The sequence below is a fragment of the Eulemur rufifrons genome, chromosome 5 (assembly GCF_041146395.1).
Source record: "Eulemur rufifrons isolate Redbay chromosome 5, OSU_ERuf_1, whole genome shotgun sequence".
NCBI lineage: Eukaryota > Metazoa > Chordata > Mammalia > Primates > Lemuridae > Eulemur > Eulemur rufifrons.
The window spans coordinates 40,332,201-40,359,240 of NC_090987.1; the positions used below are offsets into that span (position 1 = coordinate 40,332,201).

Sequence of the window (27,040 nt, forward strand, 5' to 3'; positions counted from 1 at the left end):
GGCCGAGGCGGGTGGATCGCTCGAGGTCTGGAGTTCGAGACCAGCCTAACCAAGAGTGAGACCCCCGTCTCTATTAAAAATAGAAAGAAATTATCTGGCCAACTAAAATATATATAGAAAAAATTAGCTGGGCATGGTGGCACATGCTTGTAGTCCCAGCTACCCGGGAGGCTGAGGCAGGAAGATTGCTTGAGGCCAGGAATTCAAGACAGGCCTGGGCAATATAGAGAGACCTCATATCTACCAAAAAAAAAAAAGAAGAAGAAGAAGAAAGAAGAGAGAGAGAGAAGTGAGAGAGAGGTGAGAGAAAAGAAGAAAGGAAAGAAAGAAGAGTAAGAAGAGTATATATCTTCAAAAACCTAAGGAATCAAGGTTTGAAAATAAAATCACAGGTGAACTTTTTTCCATTTATAAAGTGCTGTAAAAGTACAAGGAATTTCAAAAGGTGCAGAGAGCAATCCCTTCTGATGAGCAATAAAAAATGTTCTCTAACACATCTCAGGGCCAACACTATCTCCTCTGTCTTCCTTAGGAAGCCTACCATGCTCAACGTTTCCCCATCAGCTGCCTCACTTCATCTTGCTTTTTATTCAAAGATTTTTTTTTAAAAAAAGAAAATAATATAACATATGCTGAAGGGGAAAAAAATTGGCAGGGATGCATGCCACACTATAAGCAGTAGTTTTTGGAACAGAAGAGACTTTATCATTTCTAAATTCCTATAATATTTAAATTCAAATGAACATGCCCTACTTTTGTAAGCAAGAAAAAAATCTCATTTTTTTAAATAAAAAGGAAACTGGCAGTGAATTATCTTGTTGAAAGAAAAGTTCTCTACAGTCATCCTTATTTTGATAACTTATTTTATACCTATTCATATATCTACTTCCATTAATGTGAGGTAAAATATCCCTATTTCCCTATTTTATATATTTTCCATTTGTATTTGATTCTTTACTTAGCAAACCAACATTTTACACTTTCTTTTTCTACTATGTGAAAACTTTACTCTGATCTATAAGAGAGAGAAAACCTATTTGTCATGTGAAGTAGGCCATCTGGGATGGAAATCTAAATCTGAGAAGTTGAGGGGGAAAAATCTGCTTAAAACAGTACTGCTTAATTTTATACAGAAAGAGTAACTTCGTACCAGGATGTAGTTAATATAAGGAACAGGAAGAAACCACACAAAGAACCAATTCTAAAATGATCTCTTCATTTTTAATTTCTTAAAAAGCATGTTCACAGCACACTCCAAGAATGCCACACAGCAATGGTTTGCTGCTCTTTGTCAGAGTATGTCAGAGAACAAAAAACAAAAAAATGGTTAATGGTTTTAAAAATTAGTTCTCTGAAATTTCCATAAAGCCAATAATCACCAGTCACGTAAATCTTTATTTCAGAGTAGTAAACATTTCAAAAATGTAATAAGTCTCTACCCAAAATCACACTTCTCTGAAATGTAATTAAAAGCTATACAACAAAACAAAAATAAATATTCTTCTAGAAAGAAAATATTTGGCATTCTGAAATAATGTTAAAAGAGAAGCTTTCCAATGTAAAAGATGTCTAGATTTTTACTTTCTATTACCAGACAGAAGGTTTGGATCTTTAGTGGTTCCAATCTGACTTCAGTAATAGGAGGAATGATTACATTGTGCTTAATGAACTTCAATCCTAACAAAGCCAATATACTTTTCCAGTAGGGTGCTTACTTTTTTAAAGAAGTGTTATACAGCCCGTGCTAAAAAGTATTAATGATGAGGCCTGATAGCTCAAATTAGTTAATTTGATACAAAAGTGATTTTATACATACTTTGATTACTTAATATTTCAAATTAACTTGTTATATTCCTCTCAAAATCAACCAGTAAGTATATGGTTTTAGTGAAATGTAAACTGAATTTCGTTTCGTTGATTTCATTAAAATATGTCAAACATGGTTAAGGTTTATATTCTGTCCTTCCAGATAATTTATATTTTCATTATGAGTATAGAGCAGTCACACCATGAGTTATATCCTAATCATTTTACCTAAATGTAGAGAAGTTGAAAGTTAAATTTAAAAATCCGCATAGTTAAGAAGTTCTTATACATTTAACTCTTTAGGAAACCTATGATGCCTTTTTTTCAATGAGTATGACAAAAGTAGAATTCAGTTCATTTTCATGAAAATGAAATGTACTAATAAAAAGTACATTGCTCATGACTATTTCCATCAGACATTCTGAAACCAAATTTCCATTTGTAACATCCACTAAAGAGAATAAATTTTTCTTTAGAGTCATGGCCACACACTGGAAAAAAAAATTGAGAAGGGCTAATTTTAAGCCAATAAAATATTTGAGGAAAGACACAACACAAAACAGGGAGGTGAATAAAGCAAATATGTTGTAATAAAATCCTCCCTTTAAACACACCTGTCTTTTCCTCCCACATTTGGAAATGTTACCTAAGTTTTAAAAATTCTCATCAAAACATTTTGTAACATGAGTCATGTAAAATTAGGCCTATTTCAGCCAGATAACCTATAGCTGTTAAAGAATTATATTATCCTGTTTGTAAGATGAGAGGTAGTGACATTTTATTCTCTCAATGCTGAGCTAAGAATTCCACACGTCTGGCACATGGGGTACAAGGGGGAAAAAAGCACAGAAGCACCATTGTATATGCCTCATGTTTTGGTATTTCAAGTCACCAATAACTTAATTTGCTGTTGGCAGCTGACAATCACCGCTGTGTGAACACTGAAAGCAGTGGGTGTTGGTGCTATTCATCATAGAGTACCGGCGGGCCTCCATCATCTTTCAAAAATGAAGCCGCTTTCCTTCCATTCTTCTGAACGTGATCTTCATTCATTTTCTCCAAAGCTTCTATCTACAAAATTAATACATTGAATCCATGTGTCAAAATCCTACTTCACAGAAACGGTACGAGGATATTCCAAATGATGCTGGCCTTGAATTGGAATTACAGTGTGTGTGCACACATATATTCACACATACATGTATGTTTTTGACTTGATCATATTACCAGGGTCAAATATTTAGTATTTTTATCAAGCTAGCAACTGGAATCAGGTGTGTCTCACTGTGTGCTTTATAAAACTTTCGAGGAACAAGAAAAAGAAAATTCTAGTATTCATTCAACAGCAGTAATACCTACTTACTGAGCAACTATACTGTGCTAGACGCTGAGTTTACCATCCTGTTACTTCTCCTCTGGCCTCAGGTTCTAGTGCAGCTGAACCAAACTCAAGTCATATGGAGGAGTTCTGGAACAGACTCAATAATCATTCTCTGCTTTGGTATTAAAGTTGGGAATAATTAACTGCTGTTTCACTTTTTATTCAATTTTAAGAGACCTTCTCTGGAGGGAGTTAAATTATGTTTCTGTAGATCTGCTATTACGATGATTGGATATGTCTAAGGATGGCAACTTCTAACTTTCTGTGTTCAGCGAAGGGCAGAGACCATGTGTTACTGCTTTTTGTATCACCCAGAGTGTCTGTCAGTCAACTTCCTCATTCAAGAAACCAGGGGACATAGGACTATACTGGCCATGTGTTGTCTGTCAATCTTAACCAAACTGTGAACTCCTTGAAAAAGTGTTTTTCTCTATGTTTATTTTAAGTTTTAAGCCTGCAAAGAACCAAAAACATCCCAAGAAAAGAAAAATTTCAAATTAATTTTGTTTTAGGGGAAGGGAGGATAAAATTAGCTCTGGATTTCAGTTATGTCCTCTATGCAGTTCTCCATCACTAGCAAGGTGAAAACAGCCGTGTGTCACTCACCTCAGCTAAAAAGTCAGCTTCATTATCTGCTGAGATGTTTAAGCCAGAAACAGCATTGAAAAGGTCTCGTTCATTAAGGGCTTCCTTAACTCCTCCTTTCTGGAAAAACTAGTAAAGAAATGTAAGAAAGTCAGTAAGAGATATTAGCAAGGTTCTCTTATAAACTAAAAATAGGGAACAATACACTTGTAAGACACCACTGAATTCCTTCCCTCGTTTTTCAACTACTGATTTTCCCACTTCAAGTTTAACTATGCTCAGGTTCTACTTGCTTTTCATCCTCTTACACATCTGTTCTGCCTTCTGGATTGAGTTCATCACACCACACCCTGCTACAGCTATAAAAATGAGTGGTATATATAAAACTGCTTAGCATTGCCTTGAATGTGTAAATGCAATACTTTCACTAAATCCCATGAATTAAGATTTTCAAGCAGGCTCAGAGGTTATTTCCAATATGATGTTTTTTTTTTGTTTTTTTTTTTTTATTTTATTTTATTTTTTTTTTTGAGACAGAGTGTCGCTTTGTTGCCCAGGCTAGAGTGAGTGCCGTGGCGTCAGCCTAGCTCACAGCAACCTCAAACGCCTGGGCTTAAGTGATCCTACTGCCTCAGCCTCCCGAGTAGCTGGGACTACAGGCATGCGCCACCATGCCCGGCTAATTTTTTTTTCTATATATATTTTAGTTGGCCAGATAATTTCTTTCTATTTTTGGTAGAGACGAGGTCTCGCTCATTGCTCAGGCTGGTCTCGAACTCCTGACCTTGAGTGATCCACCCGCCTCGGCCTCCCAGAGTGCTAGGATTACAGGCGTGAGCCGCCGCGCCCGGCCTACCAATATGATGTTATTCTACCCTTTAGAACGATCATTCCTATCTGAATCTATTGCTAACAACTCATTTCCCTTAGAAATGGCAAACAAATACGACCCAGCTCTGTGCTTACTGAGTTTTACCTTCCCTACCTAATCTTTTTACTCTGCTTCACAGTGACAGTGGCCAGACACTGAGCCACTAAGGACACCGTGCTCCTTTTCATGGTAATAATAATGGTAATAAGCACACAGGCTTACTGTATACCAGCTTCTGTTTAAGCACTGTGCATACATTAAATGTCTACTTGACTGTTTATGCAAAACACACATTTATTTCCTTGAACATTTTACTCAAATGTGAAACATGGAATCAAATTCTTGCTGAAAATGATATCTGACAAATTGAACTTTATATCCTTATCTTGAAAGCAGCCAGTCTCCCTTCCTTCAACCCCGAAGAATATGGTCCTTTTACTTATCATAGGGGTGAAAAAAATATTTAGACCTGTTACATCCTATGAAAAGACATACTGGTTTACATGCCTACCTGTGAGACATTCCTACAGTCACGGAACAAAAACTCCAGGCCGTGAGGATGGGTTGGTTCTACAGACTGACTAACGTCAATCAACCAGACCTATTTAAACATAAAACATACAGTGATGTATTCATGATACATTCAATAACTGACATCAAGTAACGGAATCTGAACTTTAACAAAACGGGCTCCTCACCTTTCCAGCGTGCCACAGCATGTTATATTCACTGAGGTCGGCATGGACAAGTGTACATTCATTATATAACTGCTGCATCAACTGTTAAGGAGGGAAGGCAAACATTTAGAAAATGAAAAAACAATTCTCTTTACTTAGGCAATTAAAATGTGTGTATCAACCAATATTGTCTAGAAAAAAAGCAAAACAAAATTAAAGAACTTATTTCTCCTTTACTTTGTACAATCTAGGACTGGGCTTTTTTGTTTGTTTAGGTAGCGTGGGGGAACAGTAACACAAGAAGGGGATCAGTAGGTGACAATCCACTTCCTTGCCCTTGTGACAGCAAGATCAGGAGGCTAAGGGTCAGACCTGGACTCCCATACCAGTAAGAGAGCAGCTGTGTCTACTGTCACTAATCAGGGGACCTAGGTAAGCCACTTCCCTTCATAAAAGGGCAAATGTCCCATAAAGACCAATATGGGGTATATACAATTCTAAGGTGAAAAGTACTTCCTGCCAGACATAACAAGAAAGAGATATTTTTTATTTTTATTCTTTTTTTTAGATACAGGGTATAGTTCTGTCACCCTGGCTGGAGCACAGTGGCCCAATCATAGCTCACTGCAGTCTCAAAACTCCTGGGCTCAAACCTCCCAAGGAGCTGGGACTACAGGTGTATGCCACCACACCTGGCTAGGGAAAGAGATATTCTTATAAATTAAGTGGCATTATATATTTATTATTGATGGTGACTCCCTAGTGTTATAGTATAAATCAACATTAATGGATTTGTTTGCCTGTCTTAATAGAATTAAATAGGAAAGGTGCATCACTACTTCATCTCTTTCCCAGCCACCCCACCTCCCAAAGAAGCCAGAAAAATGGACTTGGTTTTCCTTTCAATGTTGTCCCACTGGAGACAGGGAAAGACAGATCATCTTTCTAGCCATATCTTTTTGGTTTTTTTTTTTGAGACAGAGTCTCACTCTCTTGCTCAGGCTGAAGTACTGTGGCATCAGACTCACTCACAGCAACCTCAAACTCCCGGGCTCAAGCAATCCTCCCACCTCAGCCTCTCAAGTAGCTGGGGCTATAGGTGTACACCACCATACCCAGCTAGTTTTTTCTATTTTTAGTAGAGATGGGGTCTCACTCTTGCTCAGGCTGGTCTCAACTCCTGACCTTAAGCGATCCTCCTCCCTTGGCCTCCCAGAGTGCTAGGATTACAGGTGTGAACCACTACACCCGGCCTCTAGCCATATCTTAAAAAGTTAATTTGATTAACATTTCTATATTCACATTAGCTGCTGCATGACAAGACAGCTTGATGCAAAGACTGCATAAGATGCACATTAAGTTTCTCCAGTGTTCAAGTTGCTGTTTCAAAGCATGACTAGTTTCCTCAAGATTCCTAACATGTGCCTTCCAACTTGAACACCTGCACTTCCTACTATTTTCAATTTTCATCACTTTCTTATAATGAGAGCAAATCTGCTTCCTTTCCTTCACTTTTAGAGCCAATAACATTTAAGAAAGTATACAAACTAATGCACTATATCTGCTAAATGTAGTAACATCAAATTTTACTTAATGAAGTTTTGTGACAAATAGCCTCATGCTCTATGTCACTAATGCTAACAATGAAGCCTTCTCTTGCTCCATAAGTCTAGAAGTTTTCTAAAACTACTCAAGACACCCACATACTGACATAAAGACAACTCTTCAATGTTAACATTCCTTCACAAACTTCAGTTTGTCCTTGTTGTAATACCTTGAAATAGTACTATTAATATTTGAGGACATTTTTTTAAAGTTTAGAAGAAATGTATTTAAAAGTCAGTGTGTGAACGCTTTTAAAGGCACAACTTACATGAAGAGTTTGATAGTAGGCTTCTTTCATTTCTTCACTACTGAGCTTTACTTCTTTTAATTTAGGGGCTGGAACTTGATCATGGCCAATAAAAGACATGACTAAAATGTGTTTCTTGAGTAGTACAACTGTTGGACAAGGAATTCCAGCTCTCTGCATTCTACACAGAAGAAATGATCAAGAATGCAAAGATCAGAAGGAGAATATATGTCATTTATTCAACAAATGTCTACTCAGGGCCTGCGATGAGTTGGTACTAAGTTCTACCCTGGCGATATGGGAACATAAAGACAGTAAGACACAGCCTCTGCCCGTAAGGAACCCACAGACTGGTGGAAATGACAGACAAGTGAGGAGACAATCGCAGTGCAGCGTGACATCCACGCTGCCAGAGGCATGGCTAGGAGCTACGGGAGTGTACAGCACCCAGGAAGACTTAGAAAAAGAGGTGGGAACAGGAATTAGCCAGATTGAGACAGTGGGAGGAAATGCGTTCAAGAGCACAATCCATTTGGGGAACGTACATCAATCAACACAGATGGGAACGTACATCAATCAACACAGATGGACCTGTGAGTAAGACGAAGGGAAATGTGGGCTGAGGCTACAGAGACAGGCGAGCTCCGTATCACAAAAGGTCATTGAATTTACACTAAAGACTATGGGAAGCTGTTGAAGAATTTTAAGAAAGGCAGGAATGAGATGTCAGTAGGAAATTATTTTACTTGGAAATAGAAAAATTTTGCAACTAATATATATAGATAATTACTTTTGAAAGTAAACATCTTTAGAAAAGAACAAACTAAAATCAAGCTTTTGACAGATTAAGATAATGGGAAGACTTATTAATGAGAAGGGTTATTACTGAATTTCTTGGTTGATAAAACAAATTCTTTCATAGAAAATAAACTGCTTAGAGAATTGAGAAATGAGTCTAACAAATTAAAACAAAATGCAATTTGGAACTCCCCCAAAATTAACAAATTAGGTGTGCTAAACAACATTTTCTGAAACAAAAAAGGGAAATCATATTTTACGCTAAGCCTAATTAGATGCTGGAAGTTTTATTTCTTGAGAAAGAATTTAAAAGATAGCACGTCTTAGGGAGAAAATGCCTTAGTTTCCCTCAAACTTCACTGAGGAAAGAAAAAAGGAAATGGTTTTTTCATCATAAGAGTATGAATTCAGTTTATATACATGGCCTTTCATTATTTCTATAAATGAATTTAAAACAAAGCATAGATTTTTTGTCCCAATACAAAAAGGTATTTACCCAAGATTATTTCTAGCACAATGATTTTCTTTACCTTGTGAGATTGTGCATTTCTTTTTCTGCCCACATGCGGATGATCTTACGTGGATTTAGTTTACTGAAGCGATCTTTAAACCTGAAATCATCTTTAATATATTTGTCACGATTCTTAAACTCATTAAGGGTTGTTTTAAATACCTTGATGGCACATTCTGTAGGTATAACTTTACTATCTTCCTTTTCATCCTCCATGCTAAGTGGAAGAAGAAAAATTAAGTCAGTACAAGTTGCCAGCTCACAAGTAAGACAATTTCAAAATAAAGATTTTATAACACTAAATTAGATCTACCTTTTCTAAGAGTGTCAAGTCTCGTTTTGTTTTTTTTTTAAGCCTTTAAGTTTTGGATCTTAATAAAACCTTAGGTCTTGGTTTGATTTTTTTTTAAATAAAAGTTACTTTCAAATACATTGTCAACCAGTTTTCTACAATCCATAACATAATGTTCTTCACTTAATGACTATGGAATCAAGCTTGAGATACAATGAAGACATACACTTTAAAACAGGCTACAGTCTACCTGGGATGGTGCTGGGGCAAATGCAACAAAAGCAATAAAACAGCTTATTTTAAAAATAACTCTTTTACTCCTAGCAGATATAAAGGTGAGTAAAGGGGTCGCTGCCCTGTGAGTCTGCGAGGAGGGGCAAGGGAGGATAAAAGCAGTACATGAATTGGCCCGTTTTGATTGGAAAGGTCAGGCAAGGCTTCGTGGCACAGGTAGCATCTGAAACAGAACCAGGACAACAGGTAGGATTTGAACAGTACTAACAAAAGCAGAGGTAGGAAACTGTAGGACACGTCTGAGGAACAACACACACTACACTTAAAACTTGGCTGGACAGAGGGAATGACACAACTTGGAACCAAAGGGACAGGACAGAGGCACATGTGCGAAGAGCCTGGATGAATTCCCAGCTGGTGGGAAATCTCAAGGGCTTCTGGGCATGGCACTCTCAAAGACACACTTCATGAGGATCAAATGAGGTAAGGTCAGGAGGGAAGGGTACAGGGAGAGGCTAGAGGTGTGGGGCCCACTTGGGATGCCACTGCAATAGTCTGCCAATAGTGAGATATTTAAAGGCTTGAATCATGGTGGTGGCAGTGGCAATAAAAAGGAGGTGAATGGAATGAGAGACAATATTTACCTTTAAATAGCTGAAAGGATGTTAATCTGGAAAAGGAAGGAACCAGAGGACAGAATCTGAATCAAACTACCAACCTATTTGTGTACCATATTCTCCCAGCTGACTCCTCCTCCTCCTCCGTTCAGTCTCTCCAGCTGGTTCTGAGACAACCCCACTCCCCAATCTCTTCCTGGGCAGTTTCCTTTAGCCCCACGGCTCTAAATACTATCTGTATATAAATAATTCTCACATTTCTATCCCAGTCCTGACTTTCCCTAGAACTCCAGGCCCATTTATCCAATTCCCACTTGACATCATCTGGATATCTAGCAGGTGTCTCAAATTTAACAAGCCCAAAACGATAACTGTACCCTAACCCTACCCTTCCTCAGGCTCTCACTTCCGTAAATGGCACCGCCACCAGCTGCTCTGGCCCAGAACCTATCCTCTCACACCCCACATCCAATCCAATGGCACGTGCTATTCATTCTGCCTTCAGAACACACACCAATGCTCTCCTACTCTTCACTTCCATGATCACCTCCTTAGTCCAAACCTCCACCATCTCTCATTTAAACTACCATGATATTTTTTAACTGATCTTACTGCTTTTTCTCTTGTCCTCCTATAATTCATTTTCCACACAGCAGTCTAAGTAATCTTTTGAAAATAAAAATCAACTCAAACCTTGGGTTCCCACTACAGTTAAAGAGCAGACTCCTTACCCTGGATTATAAAGCCCTACCTGATCTAACCCCCGCTTACTTCTCCAGCCTCCTCTCTTCCCTTCACGTACTCTGCTCCAGGCAGAATGGCTGTCCTTTTTTTTTTTTTTTTTTAGGTTGGTCAAGTAGAGCAGTGGGAATGGAGAAGGAACAAAGGAATCTGTAACTGGTTGTGATCAATTAGTTGTAAACACCATTGCACTTGGACCAACCAGACTAGCTGTCTTACACTCCCTCAAAAACACTAACCTTGTACCTGTCCAAAGGCATTAGCACTAGTCGTTCTCTAGTCCAGAATGCCCTTCCACCTGATCTTTGACGTATCCTAGATGTGTCATTCAAATGCCACTTCATCAGAGAAGACTTCCCTGTCCTACTAATCAAAACCAGTCACTATGACATCACCTTATTTGCATAGCATATACCTGATTGTATTTATTTGTTATTTTTATTTATTGATTGGTTGAGATAGAGTCTTGCTCTGTTGCCTGGGCTAGAGTGCCGTGGCGTCAGCCTAGCTCACAGCAACCTCAAACTCTTGGGTTCAAGCGATCCTCCTGCCTCAGGCCTCACGAGTAGCTGAGACTACAGGCATGTGCCACCATGCCCAGCTAATTTCTTTCTATTTTTTTTTTTTAGCAGAGACAGGGTCTTGCTCTTGCTCAGGCTGGTCTCGAACTACTGAGCTCAAGCGATCCTCCCGCCTCGGCCTCCCAGAGTGCTAGGATTACAGGCACAAGCCACCATGCCCAGCCTATTTATTTTTTCTTTTTCTGAGAGTCTCACTCTGTCACCTGGGCTACAGTGCCATGGTGTCAGCCTAGCTCACAGCAACCTCAAACTCTTGGACTCAAGCGATCCTCCTGCCTCAGCCTCCCACACTGCTAGGATTACAGGTGTGAGCCATCATGCTCAGTCCTTTTTATTTATTATTATCTTGGAGGTGGGTTGAGGGGAGGGGGAAGCACATTCTATTAGAGCAGAGACCTTCCCTGCACCATTCATTACTGTATCTCCAGTACCTAGAAGAGCACCTGGCACATGGTAGGTGCTCAAATACTTGGTGAATGGAAGATTCAATTTCCAGGGAGACAGATTAGAGACTCTATACAGGGAAGAAATTTCCAGTAATTTAAAGATATTATGACAGAATAGGCTAGATTTTAAAATGATAAGCTCCCTGTCATTGGAATAGTTTAACCATATAGTAGGTACACCCTATCAAAAATACCATAAAAGAGATTCCTTACTTGGAAGGTCTCTAGCATAAAGTCCAATTTGTAAAATTCACCTTGTCATTCTGCTGAAAAACATCCTGTTTCTTAGCAAATGACATCCTGTTTCTTAGCTTCTGCCTAGCTTTTAAGGTCCTCCTTACCAGTTTCCAGTTTGCTTTATATAGCTTTACTTCCTGTTATCTCTAAACACATACCTTCCAATCTTCTCAGTGCCTAAACTTCAACACTCCCATTCTTAGCATTTTTCTTCAAAAATTACACATTACAGATAAAGCTGAAGTTCCCTTTGATTATCACCCAGGTAGTTTCATTTCCCATACCAACTCACAAGAGGCAATCACTATCATGAATGCTTTATTACTAGTCCTTTTTAAAGATAGATATATAAAGTATATATATGCATAAGCATCTATAAACATCCATATACATTATTTTCTGTATGCCTTTAAAAATTTAAATAGATGATATACTATATTCTGCAACCAGCCTTTTGCACTCAACACTTGGTTTTTTTTTTACTTATTATTCTTCAGCAAGATAAGCCTCGCAAGCGCAAGGCCTCAAAAAATTGGTTTAAGACTCAGAGTTGTTCCTCTCCACGGAAATCTTTAGTAAAAGGCGAAAGATTTATGCGATCTGAAGAGAAACCAGAGCATAACACTGGGTTTTTTTAAACTTATTTTTAAAATCCAGGTTGAGATCTAACTTCATCATGATGCTTTCCCTGAATGTGCCTGGCAATGATCTTGTTCTGTTCTCTATTCCTATCCCCTACAAGATCTCATTTGCATAACTGTTTTCTCTATTATGTAATTATCTTATTGACCATAAAATGATTCTTGCTGCAATGTTTTCCTCTTGGCTCTAGCATAAGTTCTTTTGAGAGTAGAAAACATGCCTTAGATTTTATTCCCTGAAAAATCTAGTACAAGTTACTATTTGAGTAATTGTTAATTGGTAAGCCAACCTGAAAGTAATAGAAACCAAAAGAGCTTTGTGGGAGGCAGAATTCTAAGATGGCCCCCAAGATCCCAGGCTCTGGTGTGCACACCGTGTACGCCCCCCTCACCTTAAGCATGGGTGGGATAGCCACTTCCTGCATTGGGTCATGTTATGTGGCAAAGGTGATGGTCTAGTCATTCCCGTGATTATGTTTCACTATCTAAGACTCAGTCTTGGGGAGGTGAGTGATTAAAAAAAAAAAAAAAAAAAAAAAAAAAGACTCAGTCTTATCAGACTGGAATGAGATTCTCCTGCTGGCTTTGAAGGAATGAGCTGCCACATGAAAAGGTCTGTGAGAGGGCCCCATGGCAAGGAACTGCAGGGCCTTGAGGAGTTGAGAGCAGCCCCCGACTGACAGCCAACAGGAAGTGGGACCTCAGTCCTATAGGTATAAGGAACTGAATGGTGCCAAGGGAAGAGGATGACAAGCTCCAGAAAAGAATACACAGCCTGGCCAACACCTAGATGGCAGCCATATGCGAGAGAGAACCCAGCTAAGCTGTGCCCAGACTTTTGGTCAACAGAAACTATCAGACAATAAATGAGTGTTGTTTTAAGCTGCTAAGTTTGTGGCAATTTGTTATGTTACAAACAAAACTAAGAAACTTTTTAAAAGCATTTACTTTTAGCTGTAGAAAACCGAAAGCTCTCTAGTTTTGCTAACTTAGAAATGCTGAAGTACAGATTACAATACCAATTCCACCAGAAAGAAAGATCATTCATTATATAGAATATCATTAAGTATAACACAAAATGGAAAAAGGACAAATGAGACAGTTGATAAGAAATACAAATGGCTAATAAAGCACTTGAAAAAAATGTACAACCTAATCATAATTAAATAAATGCACACCAAAATACCAAGATGTTACTTTTCATCTTTCACACTGTCAACAAACATTAAGTTTGGTAATACTTAGCATTTGTGAAGATGAGGAAGAGAGGTTCATACTGCCAGTAGTAGCATACATTGGATAACCACCTCACGGGGCAATTTGGCAATATTTACTGACATGCAGAATATACATAACCTGCGATTTGACTAGCTCATAGGGAAAATGACATTTGCCCTATTAAATGATAAACACAAATTCAAGATTTTGGCCTTTTACATGACATATAAGAAAAAAATTTTCTAAATTTTAAAATAAACTTTTAAAAAATAAAAGAAATCAAGAAATATGTTTGCTACAATAGCCAGCTCAGGGGCGCAAACAGTAAGCAAAATCAGACATCCCTCATTCAATGAGGCCTTCCACTATTTAACAAAAAGAGGGAAAAAAATGCATATTAGTCTTTGCCCCAGCAATTCACTGTTAGGAATTTAGCTTAAGGATCTATTTGCAGAAGCATACCAAGATGTATGTACAAGGATAGTCCAAACAATGGAATATACTATTAAAAACTGGGGTGGCAAAAGCTAGCAATACAGAATATTAATAATATTATAATAATATATTAACTGAAAAAAACTAAGATCCTGAATGTAGAGTATAATCTCTTTTGTATGAACAAAATAAAGGATATATGTGTAAAAAAATTTCTAGAAGACTAAGGACTGTTAATAGTGCTTATCTCTGGAGAAAAGATCTATGAGGTGAGAGTAGGTAATATGAAAGCTACTGCTTATTTTAATTCTTTCTGTAAAGTTTTAATTTACCACCATGAATAATCTTTCATTTTAAAATAATTTGTGCTGTTTTAAAATAGTGTCTAGTTTCAGGGAACCCTTAGGTGGGATTTGAAAAGAGGGAAAGAAAGCTTAAAGGAAGAAATAAATGTTTATTAAGATTAATATATACCAGGTATTATCCAATGTGATCTCATTTATCCCCACAAAAATCATATGAGATGAGATTCAGATGAGATGAGGTTTAGTAACTTGCTCCAGATCACAGTTTGTCTAGGTTAGACCTTCCATAGTAACACTCAGAATTACTCTGCTTGCATGCAGAGTAATTATCTTTGGGAAGAAAAGATGGTATCATATTGTGCTCATTTACCTTCCTCCATATGCATGAAAGACAACAGATTCCTTTCCTGTACTAATACAGCCAGTGATTGTCTCCAACATTCCAGAGTTGACCATTTTATACATAAGTAAACGTGTCTTAGGATCAACTGCTTTTTCCTGCAAAAGATAAAGCGTTGTAACTGAAAATAACTGTTAATCATAAAACATTTTCTAGACCATTTCTAATGCCTAATATTTAAAACATTTACTTTTTTTTTTTTTTTTTTTAAATACAGTGTCTCGCTTTGTTACCCAGGTTGGCCTCAAACTCCTGGGCTCAAATGATCCTCCTGCCTCAACCTCCCAAAAACTGGGACTACAGGCTTGAGCTAGCACACTCAGCTTCAAAACAAATATTTACTTTTTTAACCTTTATTATTTAATTTACCTAGATGTACATATAAAAGGCTCTGAAAAGAGTGCTGTCAAGATAAAATTCATACCTATAAATATAACTCTGATGTCTTTGAAAGTGAAAATCTCAAAGAACCATTAAAAGTCACCCCTTAAACACATAAAATTATTGTCAATTAATTTATAAGAGTCAGACACTAGCTTAGTCAAAATCTAATTTTATCCACAAAGTTTAAGTAGTTCTCCTAGTGTTCTTATCATTAGTTTTTCTAAATCTTTAATAAATTAGTTTATTCTCAAGATATTAGACATGCTCTTCATTAATGTAAAACACTACAGACTATTAAGTTATGAATATGTCAATAATGTAATAGGAAACAATTTTTTTAAAAATCTGGGAACATTTCAGCTGCAATGTAAATGATACAATCCAATTAATTATGACCACTAAAATGTTAGGTTTGAGTAAGTGATTAATAATCATCGTATTAAATCTGAAAAGTCAAATAGCAAAGCCACTTGGATTTTATTTATATTTTTGATTTGAAAAGCCATTCGCATAAAAAAATATCAACATGAAGTTTTGCTTTTTCCCCAAAGTTTTCTAATCTGAATCTTTCCATTTTTCCATAATGGAAAGATTTCCATTTCCATAATGGAAATCTTTCCATTTCTTCCAAAGAAGAAAAAAAAAAAGGAATCCTTACTGCAGTAGAATGTTCCTTTTTCTCATGGAGGCGGGCACTTCGACGTTCTTCTGAGTAGGCATGTTGTTTCAAAGCATTGAAAACATGGTTTGATAGTTTTAAATCCATTCCAATTCCATCTCCTACCTGAAACCCAGGAGCAAACTGCCAAAAAGAAGAATTAGCATGATATACTTTTAAATGGGGACAGTAAAAAACAAATAATCAACAAGATTAGTCTTCACTTGGAACAGGTTTCTTACTCAACAGGTGATCATGCTACAAAATCAGAATCCATAGGTACTATGGAGAAAAAATAAAATAACTAACAGAAAGAGCAGCACTGCTACATAAGAAATTGTGACCCAAAGGAAGGCATTTATTCTATGCATAGAAAAATAGCTAATCACATAGTCTTTCAACTATGCAAGGTACGTATGCTTTGTACCCTGCTTTTACATCAGCCAAAGGATGTAATACTATATTGCAAAGGCTGTATCAAACCAAAGAAATAAAATTTCATAATTAATTATTTTTGAGGAGTGGGTTAGTATATCAAACTATGCCCATACCATGATAATTATGTTCTAGAGCTGCGCAGCCAATTAGGCTGCAGGCCAATTAGCCACTAGCCACATATGTATATTTCAGTTTAATTAATTTTAAAATTCAGTTCCTCAATTGCACCACCCAAATTTCAAGTGCTCAACAGTAAATATGGCTACTATACTGGACAGCACAGATATAGAACATTTCCATTATCACAGAAAGTTCTATTGGACAGCAGTGTTCTAGGGTCAGATCTGGAATATTTCTAGAAATGATATAATTTAATAACATTTTTACTTAACAAGATTTGTGTTCTAAAGTCTAAATGTTTTATATTCACCACAATATTTATGAAAGAGTTAGAATGCTGTATTTTAAAATGATACTTTATTTCTGATTTTGCAGGAATAGTTCAGGAGTAAGATAAAAACTCAAAAAGTGCTGACTCGGGAAAGGGGGGGTGGGGGAAAAAAATATGAAACTATTGTTTTTAACTTGCACTGTTCACTTAATAATTTATCATGAATATTTCCCATATTATTTCATATCATTGTACAAGAAATAATGTATACATTATGAGGACATACTGTATCTAACAAGATATACTGTTAGACTCTTTGATTCTGTAAAATAAAAAAAAAAAAAAATAAAAAAATAAAGTACATACAAAAAAAAAAAAAAAAAAAAAAAAAAAAAACTCAAAAAGCATAAAAGGGCATATAGTAAAAAGTATTTCTCCCTCCCATTCCTATCCCCCAGTCACCACTATTATCTGTTTCTTGGATAGGGATGCTATTTTATAGAAAATAATACACTGAAGAATGAATGTTACATTCATAAGAACTATTTCTTAATTTTAGAATCAATGTAAATCAAATTAGTTTTTTCAACATTGCTCTAGAATTTTATTCCGAGGTAATTTATATTCTCATTAGTGGCTGAATTTTCATGGTATTGCTATATTGTTATCTAAAGCATCTTTAGAAAGGAAGAAAGATATTTTTGGAAATTTAAGATACTATATTTATTTAGAATCTTATGTTTTTAAACTTATGCAAACAAAACTCTCAATTCAGAAATAGATACTTTCTGTAACTTACATTTTCCATTCTTGCTGTATTCTTTCTCCCACATACTACTTCATCATGTTTGGTGGTGATGTCTTTTCCTTTTCCAATAAAACCCTTTTTGGGAGTGGGAACTGGTTTTGCTAAAGGCGATTAAGACAAGCCAAGTATATAAAAATAGCAAAGACTAAATTGCTGCATTCAACATTGTCTGAAGAGACATTTGAATCTAAGAGTAAATTACCAAACAAGATTCAAAGGAAAATAAAAAACTAAAAGGGTTCATTGAAAATGTTAGTCTTCATGTACTTCTATTCTACCCTCCCAGAAAATGAATGCATTGATACCTGGTCGGTAGGGATCATCGCGAGTATCCTGCCAGTCAACCTCATCTTCAGAGCTATCGCTGTCTTCATAAGGATGCACTTTTCGATAATTTTCAAAGGAAATGGAAACTTAAAAGGCAAAAACAATTAAAGATTTATTCAGGAGCACATTACAAGCATTTTCTACTGCTCAATGAAGTTGTCACAACAAGGTTATAGTACCTTTGCTATCTCCATTGAATTTTTTTTCTTCACGCCTAAGCTGTGCATCATATTCTCTGTCAAATTCCATCTGTAGCATCTGAGCCAGCATTAGGTCACTGGAAGTGTCAATGTTTTCTCCAGTAATAAATGGTCCTTCAGTAACACTATTCAAAATAAAGCAACATAAACTTAATATAATGCGTTTGTGTAAACAGAGGCTACCAATTATGAGAGAAGGATGTGTCTTTTCAGTGTTAAAACTGTACCAAGCCATGGGAAAGAACTCTATGAAACCATTCACCTTCTGCCCAACGAGGCTCAAGACTAATGGCATGTACGTGTGAGAGCACCACCTAGGACTGAGAGAGCTGGGAGGAAAAAGCTAAAGGGTCTATAATAAAATTCAAACTGAGACCCAGAGTTTATTTGTTCTGTGTTCTAATCATGTGAGAGATAAATATTTATGAAAAGATAACTACAAACACTTGATCAAAATTGTGCCTCATCTAGTTCAACTGCTACATTAATATGAAATCACTAAAACCCAGAGAATTAGTGGTTTGTCCAAGATAATGAAAACCAATCACAGACTCAGGACCAAAATTCAAATATCAGTAGACTCCTGGTATGGTGCTCTTTCTACTGTACTGTTTTTCTTTTTTAGAGACAGGATCTCACTCTGTTGACTGGGCTTGAGTGCTGTGGCATGATCATAGCTCACTGCAGCCTTGAACTCCTGGGCTCAAGCGATCCTCCTATCTCAGCTTCCTATACAGGCATGTGCCAACATGTCCAGCTAATTTTTTAATTTTTTTGTAGAGATGGGGGCTAGCTATATTGCCCAGGCTGGTTGTGAACTCCTGGCCTCAAGCTATCCTCCCTCCTCAGCCTCCCAAAGGGCTGGGATTATAGGCATAGGCCACTGAGCCCGGCCCCTACTGCACTGCTTTTCTAAATGTATTTCTTACTCAGCTGTCATGACAAACACTCATCAAATCCCAAAACTTTGCTATCATAAGGTGCTAGATAAAACAGAAACTTTGTAAATTTTACTTACACAACTTCAGGAAAAGCGGCAGCTTCTTCTTCTAACTGCAATTCTTTGGCCAACTGTTCACTCATTACATCAGCCAAAGAACAAGATATTGTATTTTGAGGAGTAGCCCATGGACACTACATACATATTAAAAAAAAAAAAAAAAAAGGGAACAGTTCAATTCATAATAATGAAATAAAGTACTTTCCAACTTGTAAATAAGGTTATCTTTTGAGAAATAAACTATGTAGTTAAAAACCCAAAATGAATGATTAGCTATTTGCAGAAATCATCTCAAAAGTAAAAATACCTCTCAGGTCAAATTTAGTCCAGGCTAAATGTAAACTAAAATAGCCCAAAGCACTTTCTAGGCTGCTTGGTAGGTACGTCCTTACAGTTGAGAAGCAGCACCAGGCTACTTCAACAAACAATGAGTTCATATAACTCTTCTTGTTCCAATTCCTTGCTCACCAAACTACCTTATCCTTATAATTTGGCTTCCCAAGTAGATTTTCTTATAGGAGTAGACTACACCTACTAGCACAATTCAAAGCCAACTGAGAAATTATGTCCCATTCTAATTTAAGCATTAAGCTTTCTAAGTGTACAAAGTATGTCAGCCCCTCTCAAGACATCTTAGGATATGCTAAAACAAAGGATAATGAAAATTATATTTCTGAACTTTAGAAACAAACTCAATACATTTGCCCTTGACTCAGAGTAAAAAAAATAAAAAACAATACAAATAAAGCAAAGTAATGCTCTGTGAGATTCAGTTGGCCTTTCTCAATGACATCACTGTCTCGGCCTTCTTGAAATAGAAACTGTAGGTTTATTTCACAATTCATAATTTTTGAGGGGGCAAGCCAATTTACCTAGCAGCAGCAATTGATTACATGTTATAGTCTAGTGATTAAGACCACTAATATTGAGTAAGATGGTCTAAGCATCTCTTGAACTTGCCCAGCTCTCTCCAACCCTCTTCCGTGATTCTACACCAAGGTATCTGATCACTGGGCTACTATCAGAGCATCCTAACTAATCTTCCTGCTCCCAGTCTTGCTTGTTTTCATTCTCCACCCAACACAATGGTTTCTCTAAAATGCAGATCTGATTGGTTCAGTTTCAAAGGAAAGTGAACCAAAATAAATCTCTTACTGTTTCTCTGCCTTTAGGATAAAGTCCAAACTCATTCCTTAACACCATTGAGTGTCTAATTTAGGGTATGATGATATCTGTTTTAGCCACAAAATTATTTAATCAAGTTTAGCCAGTATAGGCTCTCCAGCTGGTCTAACGGCCTTTTGGTCTAAGGGCCTGTTGGTATGACTCTTGGAGACAACTGGGCAGGTGACCTTTGTTCAGATTACACAGCATTGACCTTCAGGAATTTACTTGGTTCAGGCCATTTGGGTGGAGCACCTAAGGGTGATAACTGATAATTATATATATTCATGCCTGAATGAATCAGAAGTGAGTTTTATCTAGTGTCATCCTGAGTTGGAGGAGATGCACCTGGCCCCTAGCACATACCTACATTAGCCTATTGCAGAATTGTTCCAGCCTTATTTAAGGCTAGGCCTGGAAATAACAGGGAGGCTTCCTGAAGGTCTGCAGTGACTTTCATTCACTCAGAGCTTATCAGCAATTGAGCACTCTCCTGGTGAGGATTTTAAGGTCTGGAATCTTGAAGCTCTGTAATCTGGAGAACATAGCTAATCTTTTGGCCACATGACTCTGCTGACTTCCTTCTGTATCCTCTGGGTAGAAGATACAGCCTAGAAATACTTCATCTGATCAGTTCCAGAAGTCCAGGTTCCAAAAGTCTGTATTGTATTCTCTGACTCAGAATTCTCAATTGACTTAGGCAACGACTAATAGCCACCTAACAGACATTTGAATATTCACTATATTTAAGTCACTTGGTAAGTATACATAACTTACATAGACTATTTAAGTCACACAACAACTGTGTAGTTGGAAATATCATCCCTACTTTATAGATTTAAAAACTGAGACACGTAAGTTTTTTTACTCCAAGATAACACTGTAGCTGGAAGTGCTGACATGTGAACAAAGGTAGTAGGGCTGGAGGCTGCACTGGTAGCATTGTGACTCCCTAATCACCTCCCTCAGGAACGTAAGAAGCAAACCGTCCCACTGTCTGTAATATAAAATCCAAATTCTTCAGCAACAAATGCCCTTCCCAACTTACCCTAATTTATCCTTCCAGTCTCAACCTTCATCCTACTCTAGTAATACTAATTACATGCCAAATATGGCATGCTTTCAAACCCCCCCCACCTCGTGTCCTCACAAATTCTTTTCTCTCAATGGTTTTTCTCCCTTCTCTATTCACACTAATTAAATGTTAACTCCTCTATAAGGCTCAATGTCATCAGATGGATCCTCTTCTTTGTGTCCCCATCCCACTACGTGAACGCTGTTAGTACAGGACCTATCACTGTTTTAGGGTTAATGCGTCAGCCACAATAGAGCAGGAGCCCACTAAAGGCTGAGGTCTTCTCATCCACAGAGCCCAGCACAGAGCTTCGGACATAAAGCGGGATTCAAGTATTTCTGGAATATGCGCCAAAAGGAAACACTGGAGCTACTGAATGGAACTGCCAGGTTGCTCCTCAGCTGCAGAGGCCTGATGTCTTCCTACATCCCTATTCTTCTAACATCCTTTCCTCCATCTTGAAGTCTGCCCTTTTGCCTACCCACTTCTGAGGCTTCTAGTCTTTTGCCATCTGTCAATTAATCCTGCTAAGGTATTAAATAAAGTATTAGCTGACAATTTCTCAGAAGAGGCAAAAATGACAGGCAGTAATTTTTATTTTGAGGCAGATTTGCCTACTCCTTGACACAGTGGATCAGGAAGGGAAATATGAAATACGTAGAAAACACAAATAGCACCAAGACACTGCTACCAACCTTAGACTCTAGACACTATACTGTCCTGTACACTACTGGCCAGCTCAGCCGGGCCACTTCACACTGAGGAAACTTCCTTGGGAGAGGTAAATAAGTAAAGATTTCAAAAAGGTTGCCAACTCCCATACTTTGAAATCAAATCCAAACTCTTCAAACCAGCAGTCAAAAGCCCTCCATAAAATGTTTCCAGGCTGTGTGAGGGACAGTTTCTGGGCTGAGGCAGAACCCCTTGTGCCTTCCCTGCGGGCACAAGTGGTTCACCACCACAAGGGGGGCTTAGAAAATTTACTGGACACTCCTGCTATGAACATGTACCACAAGGTGTGTTTAAGGTAATCCTCTGTCATCATCTTGTGACTCTTCAGTAAACCAAACACTATTTGTTAATAGAGAAATTTTATTAAATGTTAAAATAATAATAAAAAAAATCTAAGGAGGTAGGGAAAAAAAAGCCCTCCATAATCTTACTCTATCCTAGCTATTCAAAGTCATTTCCCACTATTCCGTTCAACATAAACTCCCCAGAGCACCATAATCTGATGGGAAATCCCACACAATCCTTTCCAGTTAGTTATTCTACTTCAAAGGACACCCATCAAGCCTATAACCAGCTCCCTGATTCATTCTTTCCTGTTGCTAAAGAACCCTAAGACTCACTCTGTTTTTCCCTTCTTCGTGAAATTGCCACCACTGAACTGTTGTTCCCTGGGATTCTTCATGACTACCACATTCTCCTACATCGGACTGGCTGCAGATCGGAGGGAAATCATCCCCCTTTCCTTCCAGATCCTAAAGATGTACCCTTTACTGCCTGTCCCACTTTTTACTGCATACAACTATGGAGAAAGAATCAAGTAAAATCAAAAGCACCAAACATGAAACAGGCACATAATAACAAAAATTATGTCCTCTATCTGAAGCAAGTCAAGAGAACCATAACTCACAGCAAGGTCCCTTTTCTGACCATGCAGCTAGAATACATTATCTAGGTAGAATATTGAAGTGAGTAATTTTACATCTCAAGACATGGGTCTCTGGAAAAAGTGATCCAAGTCTATATAACATTAATGCATTTTTTAAAAAACATTTTAGGGTAGTTTTGTACTTTCAGGAAAAAATTGCAAAGATAGGATAGAGTTCCCAAATACCATACACTCAATTTCTCCTATTATTAACATCTTGTCTTAGTATTATACATTTATCACAATTAATAAACCAATATTGATACATCATTAACTAAAGTCCATACTCTATTTATACTTCCTTAGTTTTCCCCTAATGTCCTTTTTCTGTTCCAGGACCCATCCAGGACACCACATTATGTTTAGTTGTCAGGTCTCCTTAGGTTTCTCTCGGCTGTTTCTCAGACTTTCCTTGTTTTTGATGACCGTGAGTTTGGAGGAGTACCACTAATCCATTTTTTTGTGTAGCTTTCCAACAGAGCTACACACTTCCTTACTTTTGCCTACACAGTTTGCCAATCCTCCTTTTCTGGAATATCCTTTGAAATTCCTTGTCCATCAGCAGTTTGGCATTTTGTAACTGGCACCCTGGTACTGTGGGAGAGGGATCCCCAAGACCCCTTCAGGGAGTCTGTGAGGTCAAAATTTTCATAGTAAGATATTCCTGTCTTTTTTACTCTCATTCTCCCAAGTGTGGAGTTTTCCAGAGTCTACATCAGATATAATGATAGCATCACTCTGACAGCTAATGGGATGTGTGTTGGGTATTCTTGTATTCTAAAATTTTTTAAGGTAGTAGATTTAGGACATAAATGTATATTTTTAGAAATTAACTCAGTTTGCTGTCAGTATTGCTGCTGTGCTCTTATTACCCATCTTCAAATTATACCTCCTATAATCTACATATCTACGAGGATGAATTTTCTTCATATACTTCCACCAAAACTTATGAAAGAAAAAAGGAGATATGAGAATTCAGCTATCTTCTATTAAGTCACACATTAAAGAGATTTGCAAAAATGTAAAACAATGTTATTCTCATCACTGATTTTTGTTTTGGAAAATAGTTTTATTTAAATATAAAAATGTTATTTTTGTCAACATATAATTTTTAAATGACTTAAAAATATTCAATTTCTCAGTTTTAATTTCTGATATGATAAATATCAATAGATATAACCAATGTAAACAAAAGTTCTTTGGGATCCTCAATGATTTTTAAGAGTATAAAGACATCTTGACTAAAAAGTATTCACAATCTTTTTATTGTTCAAGACCCTCCTCAAATCTCCACATCCTCCATGTAGGCTTCTGTTAATCACTTTGGTCTTCCATGAGGTTAAAGAAGGAAAGGATTAAGTGATAGTACTTTCAGCCTCTTTCGCATTATTTTTCCTGTCGAAACACTGTTCTCCCAATCAAGCATCAATAAACCCCAGAAGCATCTTTTTTGCTGAATGATGAAAGCAGAATTTTATAGTGGTGATGATGTACACTTAAATAAGAATATGACTGATGTAAAATATTTCATTGTTGAATTAGTCTTTTTTAAAAATTATTTTTATTTTTTGTAGAGATGGGGTCTTGCTATGGTGCCCAGGCTGGTCCTGAACTCCTGGCCTGAAGCAATCCTCCCACCTCAGCCCCCCAAAGTGCTGGGATTACAGATGTGAGACACCATGCCTGGCCTATTAGTTTTGTAAGTGAAATTTGTTCTGAGTTGAGGATGTATTCCTAGTGGAGTTTGCCTCATTTAACGTTTTTACCAGCTGTTGTTGATACTTAACTGGAGGACTTTACACATAACATGTAAATATCAATTAGTCGCTATCTACTGATTTGTCCTTTTATGTCTGCTCTTGACCCTATAAACAAGGCCTTAACAAAAAATGCACAACATGTAGATGTAACTGCGTTTGCCAATGGAATATCTCAGATTCTTCTGACAGCCTATGACAACTTTTATAAAATTAATTTCCTTTACTTACTAGGTGATTATTTACCCTTTTTTCTGTTAAGACCAAACCTGAGATCTATTAAGATTAACAGGCAACCCTTCAAATGGTGCAAATATTCTGTTAGCATGTAAAGAACAATTATGAAGCTAAAAAAGCTAGATTCCTTCACAACCTTAATTTGTGGAACAGAAATCCCAATGGAAGCACTCTACTCTCAAACAAACCTTCAATAAAGTGGCAGAAAAGTCTTTTCATCCTTTTAATGAAAGTATCATGAGAAGGAGCAGCCTGGAGAAACCAAATATGAAATAAACGTTTTTAGTTTGCCATTCTAGAAAAAAGTTTAAACGTTAAAGCCCAGGCAAATCATGAAAATTTATAACCGTTTTACAGTATGTAGTGTACACTTGAGTATTGGCGTCGAGGGAGGAACGGTGCTCCTGGGTTTTATCTTTTACCACTTCCCAAACAAGACATTACTGAACAGGGATAGCCACACTTGTTAAATTAGGGAAACAGCTTCCTAAACCAACTTTCTGTCTGGCTTTCTGTTTGTTCAGCTGACTCACCTGGCCCGTGAAAAACAAGACCGTGCTTGTTCCCCCTCAAATGTCAGCGTCTGTAAGCCAGTCCTGCTCAAATATATGCCACGGAGATTCAGAAGGTAAGGGGAAGAAATAAAGACCTAACCACTCAGGGTGGCCTCTGGGAGCCCCAGCCGCCCTCCGCAGCCTTTTTCCGCTCCCCCTACGCCCACCCCGGCAGCCCCTCAGCCCGTCTCCCATTGCCGAGGTCGCCGGCGTCCCGTCCCAGAACTTCCAGAGTCGCCCACCACGAAGTCGCCCTCCCTCGGCCTTCGGAGAGAACCAGCATAGGTAGCCAAGACAGGTACGCCATCCCCGACTGCCATTCACCTTGCTGGGTCCCCAGGCCGCTGCAGGCCCGGGCTCAGGCGATGCCACTCCGACCAGATCCATTGGGGAAAGAAGACGGTGATAAGACAGGGTAGAGAGGTGGCAGGACAGGCAGGAGGCTCCGCCGAAGAGACAGACGGGGCCGGGGTGACCTGCGGCTGGTGCCGGAGCTGGAGTGACAGATGGCGGCGGCGGCGGCGGCCGCGTCCGGAACTAGACCTCTCCTCTTCCGCCCTTACCGCGAGCACAGTCGTTTTCGATTGGCCGCCCGCCTCTGGCTCCTCCTTTAGGCACCTTTCCCCGCCCACATCCCTGGGGGCCACTTCCGGTCCCTGCTTGCCTGGCCAGGGCTGTAAAGTCCGGCAGGCGGTAGTTGTGGTCGCGATTGGCAGTGCTGGCAGGGGCTGGGTGTGGCTTCCTCTGGCCCGGGCTCTGCCCTTTCCCCGCACTGCCTTCCCTTGCTTCCTCCCTGGCAGCCCGAGATAACCGCTACGTCTAGTTAAACTGGATGAGACTGCGTGGACTATAAATAAACAAAGCAGCCAGGCTCTCTGTGTTCATTCATTATTTCCCGGCGTAATTCTAAACCGCTATGGTTTGGGAGACGGAAATGGCAGATTTAGAGAAGGGAAAGGAACTGAAGAGGACGGTCGGATTCAGTTGTTGTTGTTGTTAAGAGGTGGGGGGTGGAATGCGGAAATTTGTAAAATGTGTTATGTAACATTGAGTCCTATTTTTATAGGACTCAATAATAACAGTTTCTATAATAAAAGTTTTGATTCCTTATTTTGTAGAGAGATTCTCATAAACTGACCTAATAAAAGATAACTAAGCACTACATGTCACTTACTATTATATATCCATGCACCGTGCAAAATACTTTAGCTCTTTAGTCCTCACAATAACCCTGAGGGGGTAAATTCTGTCATTATCTCAGTTTTACGGATAATGAAACCGAAGCATAGAGAGGTAAAGTAATTTACTTGAGGTCTTACAGTTAATTAGTGGCAAAGCTAATAAGTGGTGAACGAACACGGGCAGTCTGAGTTTAGGGACTGGCTCTATATTGTCTATATGTTCACTATTCAGAGATTCTAGAAATACCTACTGAATAACTGTTTTTCCTAACTCAGTTTTGAGTCAGGATTTCTAACTGTCCATACATGAAAGCCCTGGGATACTGATCCTAATGATTAATGATTGGCATACAATCCTTGCAAGCTACTTTCCTTCCAGGTCAAAATGTGTTCTGAATCCTCCAAACACTCGCATTGAAATAGGGCAAACTTAGCTATATGACAGGATATAGAGCTATGCTTGGCAAATGTTGTCCGTATATGTGAATGTGTGTGGAAATCGTGTTCCCTCTTAGTGTTCAAAGGATTATGAGTGGAGTATAAATAGTTGAGGAAAAATGAGAGTAACCAGAAATGAAACG

At 38.0% G+C, this 27,040-nt stretch overlaps 1 protein-coding gene and 1 non-coding gene across 3 annotated transcripts; both read right to left on the bottom strand.

The window, feature by feature from the left end:
* Positions 1-1,246: 1,246 nt before the first annotated feature.
* On the bottom strand, positions 1,247-25,792 carry RIOK3 (RIO kinase 3). Of its 2 annotated transcripts, none has more exons than XM_069468524.1 (13): positions 25,603-25,792; positions 18,853-18,968; positions 17,814-17,911; positions 17,613-17,720; positions 17,299-17,408; positions 15,671-15,814; positions 14,599-14,726; positions 8,501-8,698; positions 7,194-7,353; positions 5,342-5,422; positions 5,155-5,244; positions 3,794-3,901; positions 1,247-2,877 (listed from the first exon to the last, which is right to left on the bottom strand). In XM_069468524.1, the coding sequence occupies exons 1-13, from the start codon at positions 25,663-25,665 to the stop codon at positions 2,770-2,772; spliced, it is 1,512 nt and encodes a 503-aa protein (XP_069324625.1). In that variant the 5' UTR covers positions 25,666-25,792; the 3' UTR covers positions 1,247-2,769. The 2 variants fall into 2 exon arrangements, with proteins under 2 accessions (XP_069324625.1, XP_069324626.1); XM_069468525.1 differs by having other exon boundaries at positions 17,814-17,959; positions 25,603-25,779.
* Positions 12,134-12,249, bottom strand: LOC138383579 (U5 spliceosomal RNA). Its single transcript, XR_011233635.1, has one exon. It is a non-coding gene; the product is annotated as a U5 spliceosomal RNA (small nuclear RNA).
* Positions 25,793-27,040: the final 1,248 nt, after the last annotated feature.

Excerpts from the sequence above, each read along its gene's own strand:
- RIOK3 (XM_069468525.1), bottom strand. The coding sequence starts at position 25,665 with ATGGATCTGGTCGGAGTGGCATCGCCTGAGCCCGGGCCTGCAGCGGCC. Across the intron at positions 18,969-25,602 it reads CGGCCTGGGGACCCAGCAAG|TGTCCATGGGCTACTCCTCA; the intron begins GTGAATGGCAGT and ends ATATGTATGTAG. Across the intron at positions 17,960-18,852 it reads GCCGCTTTTCCTGAAGTTGT|TGTTACTGAAGGACCATTTA; the intron begins GTAAGTAAAATT and ends TATTTTGAATAG.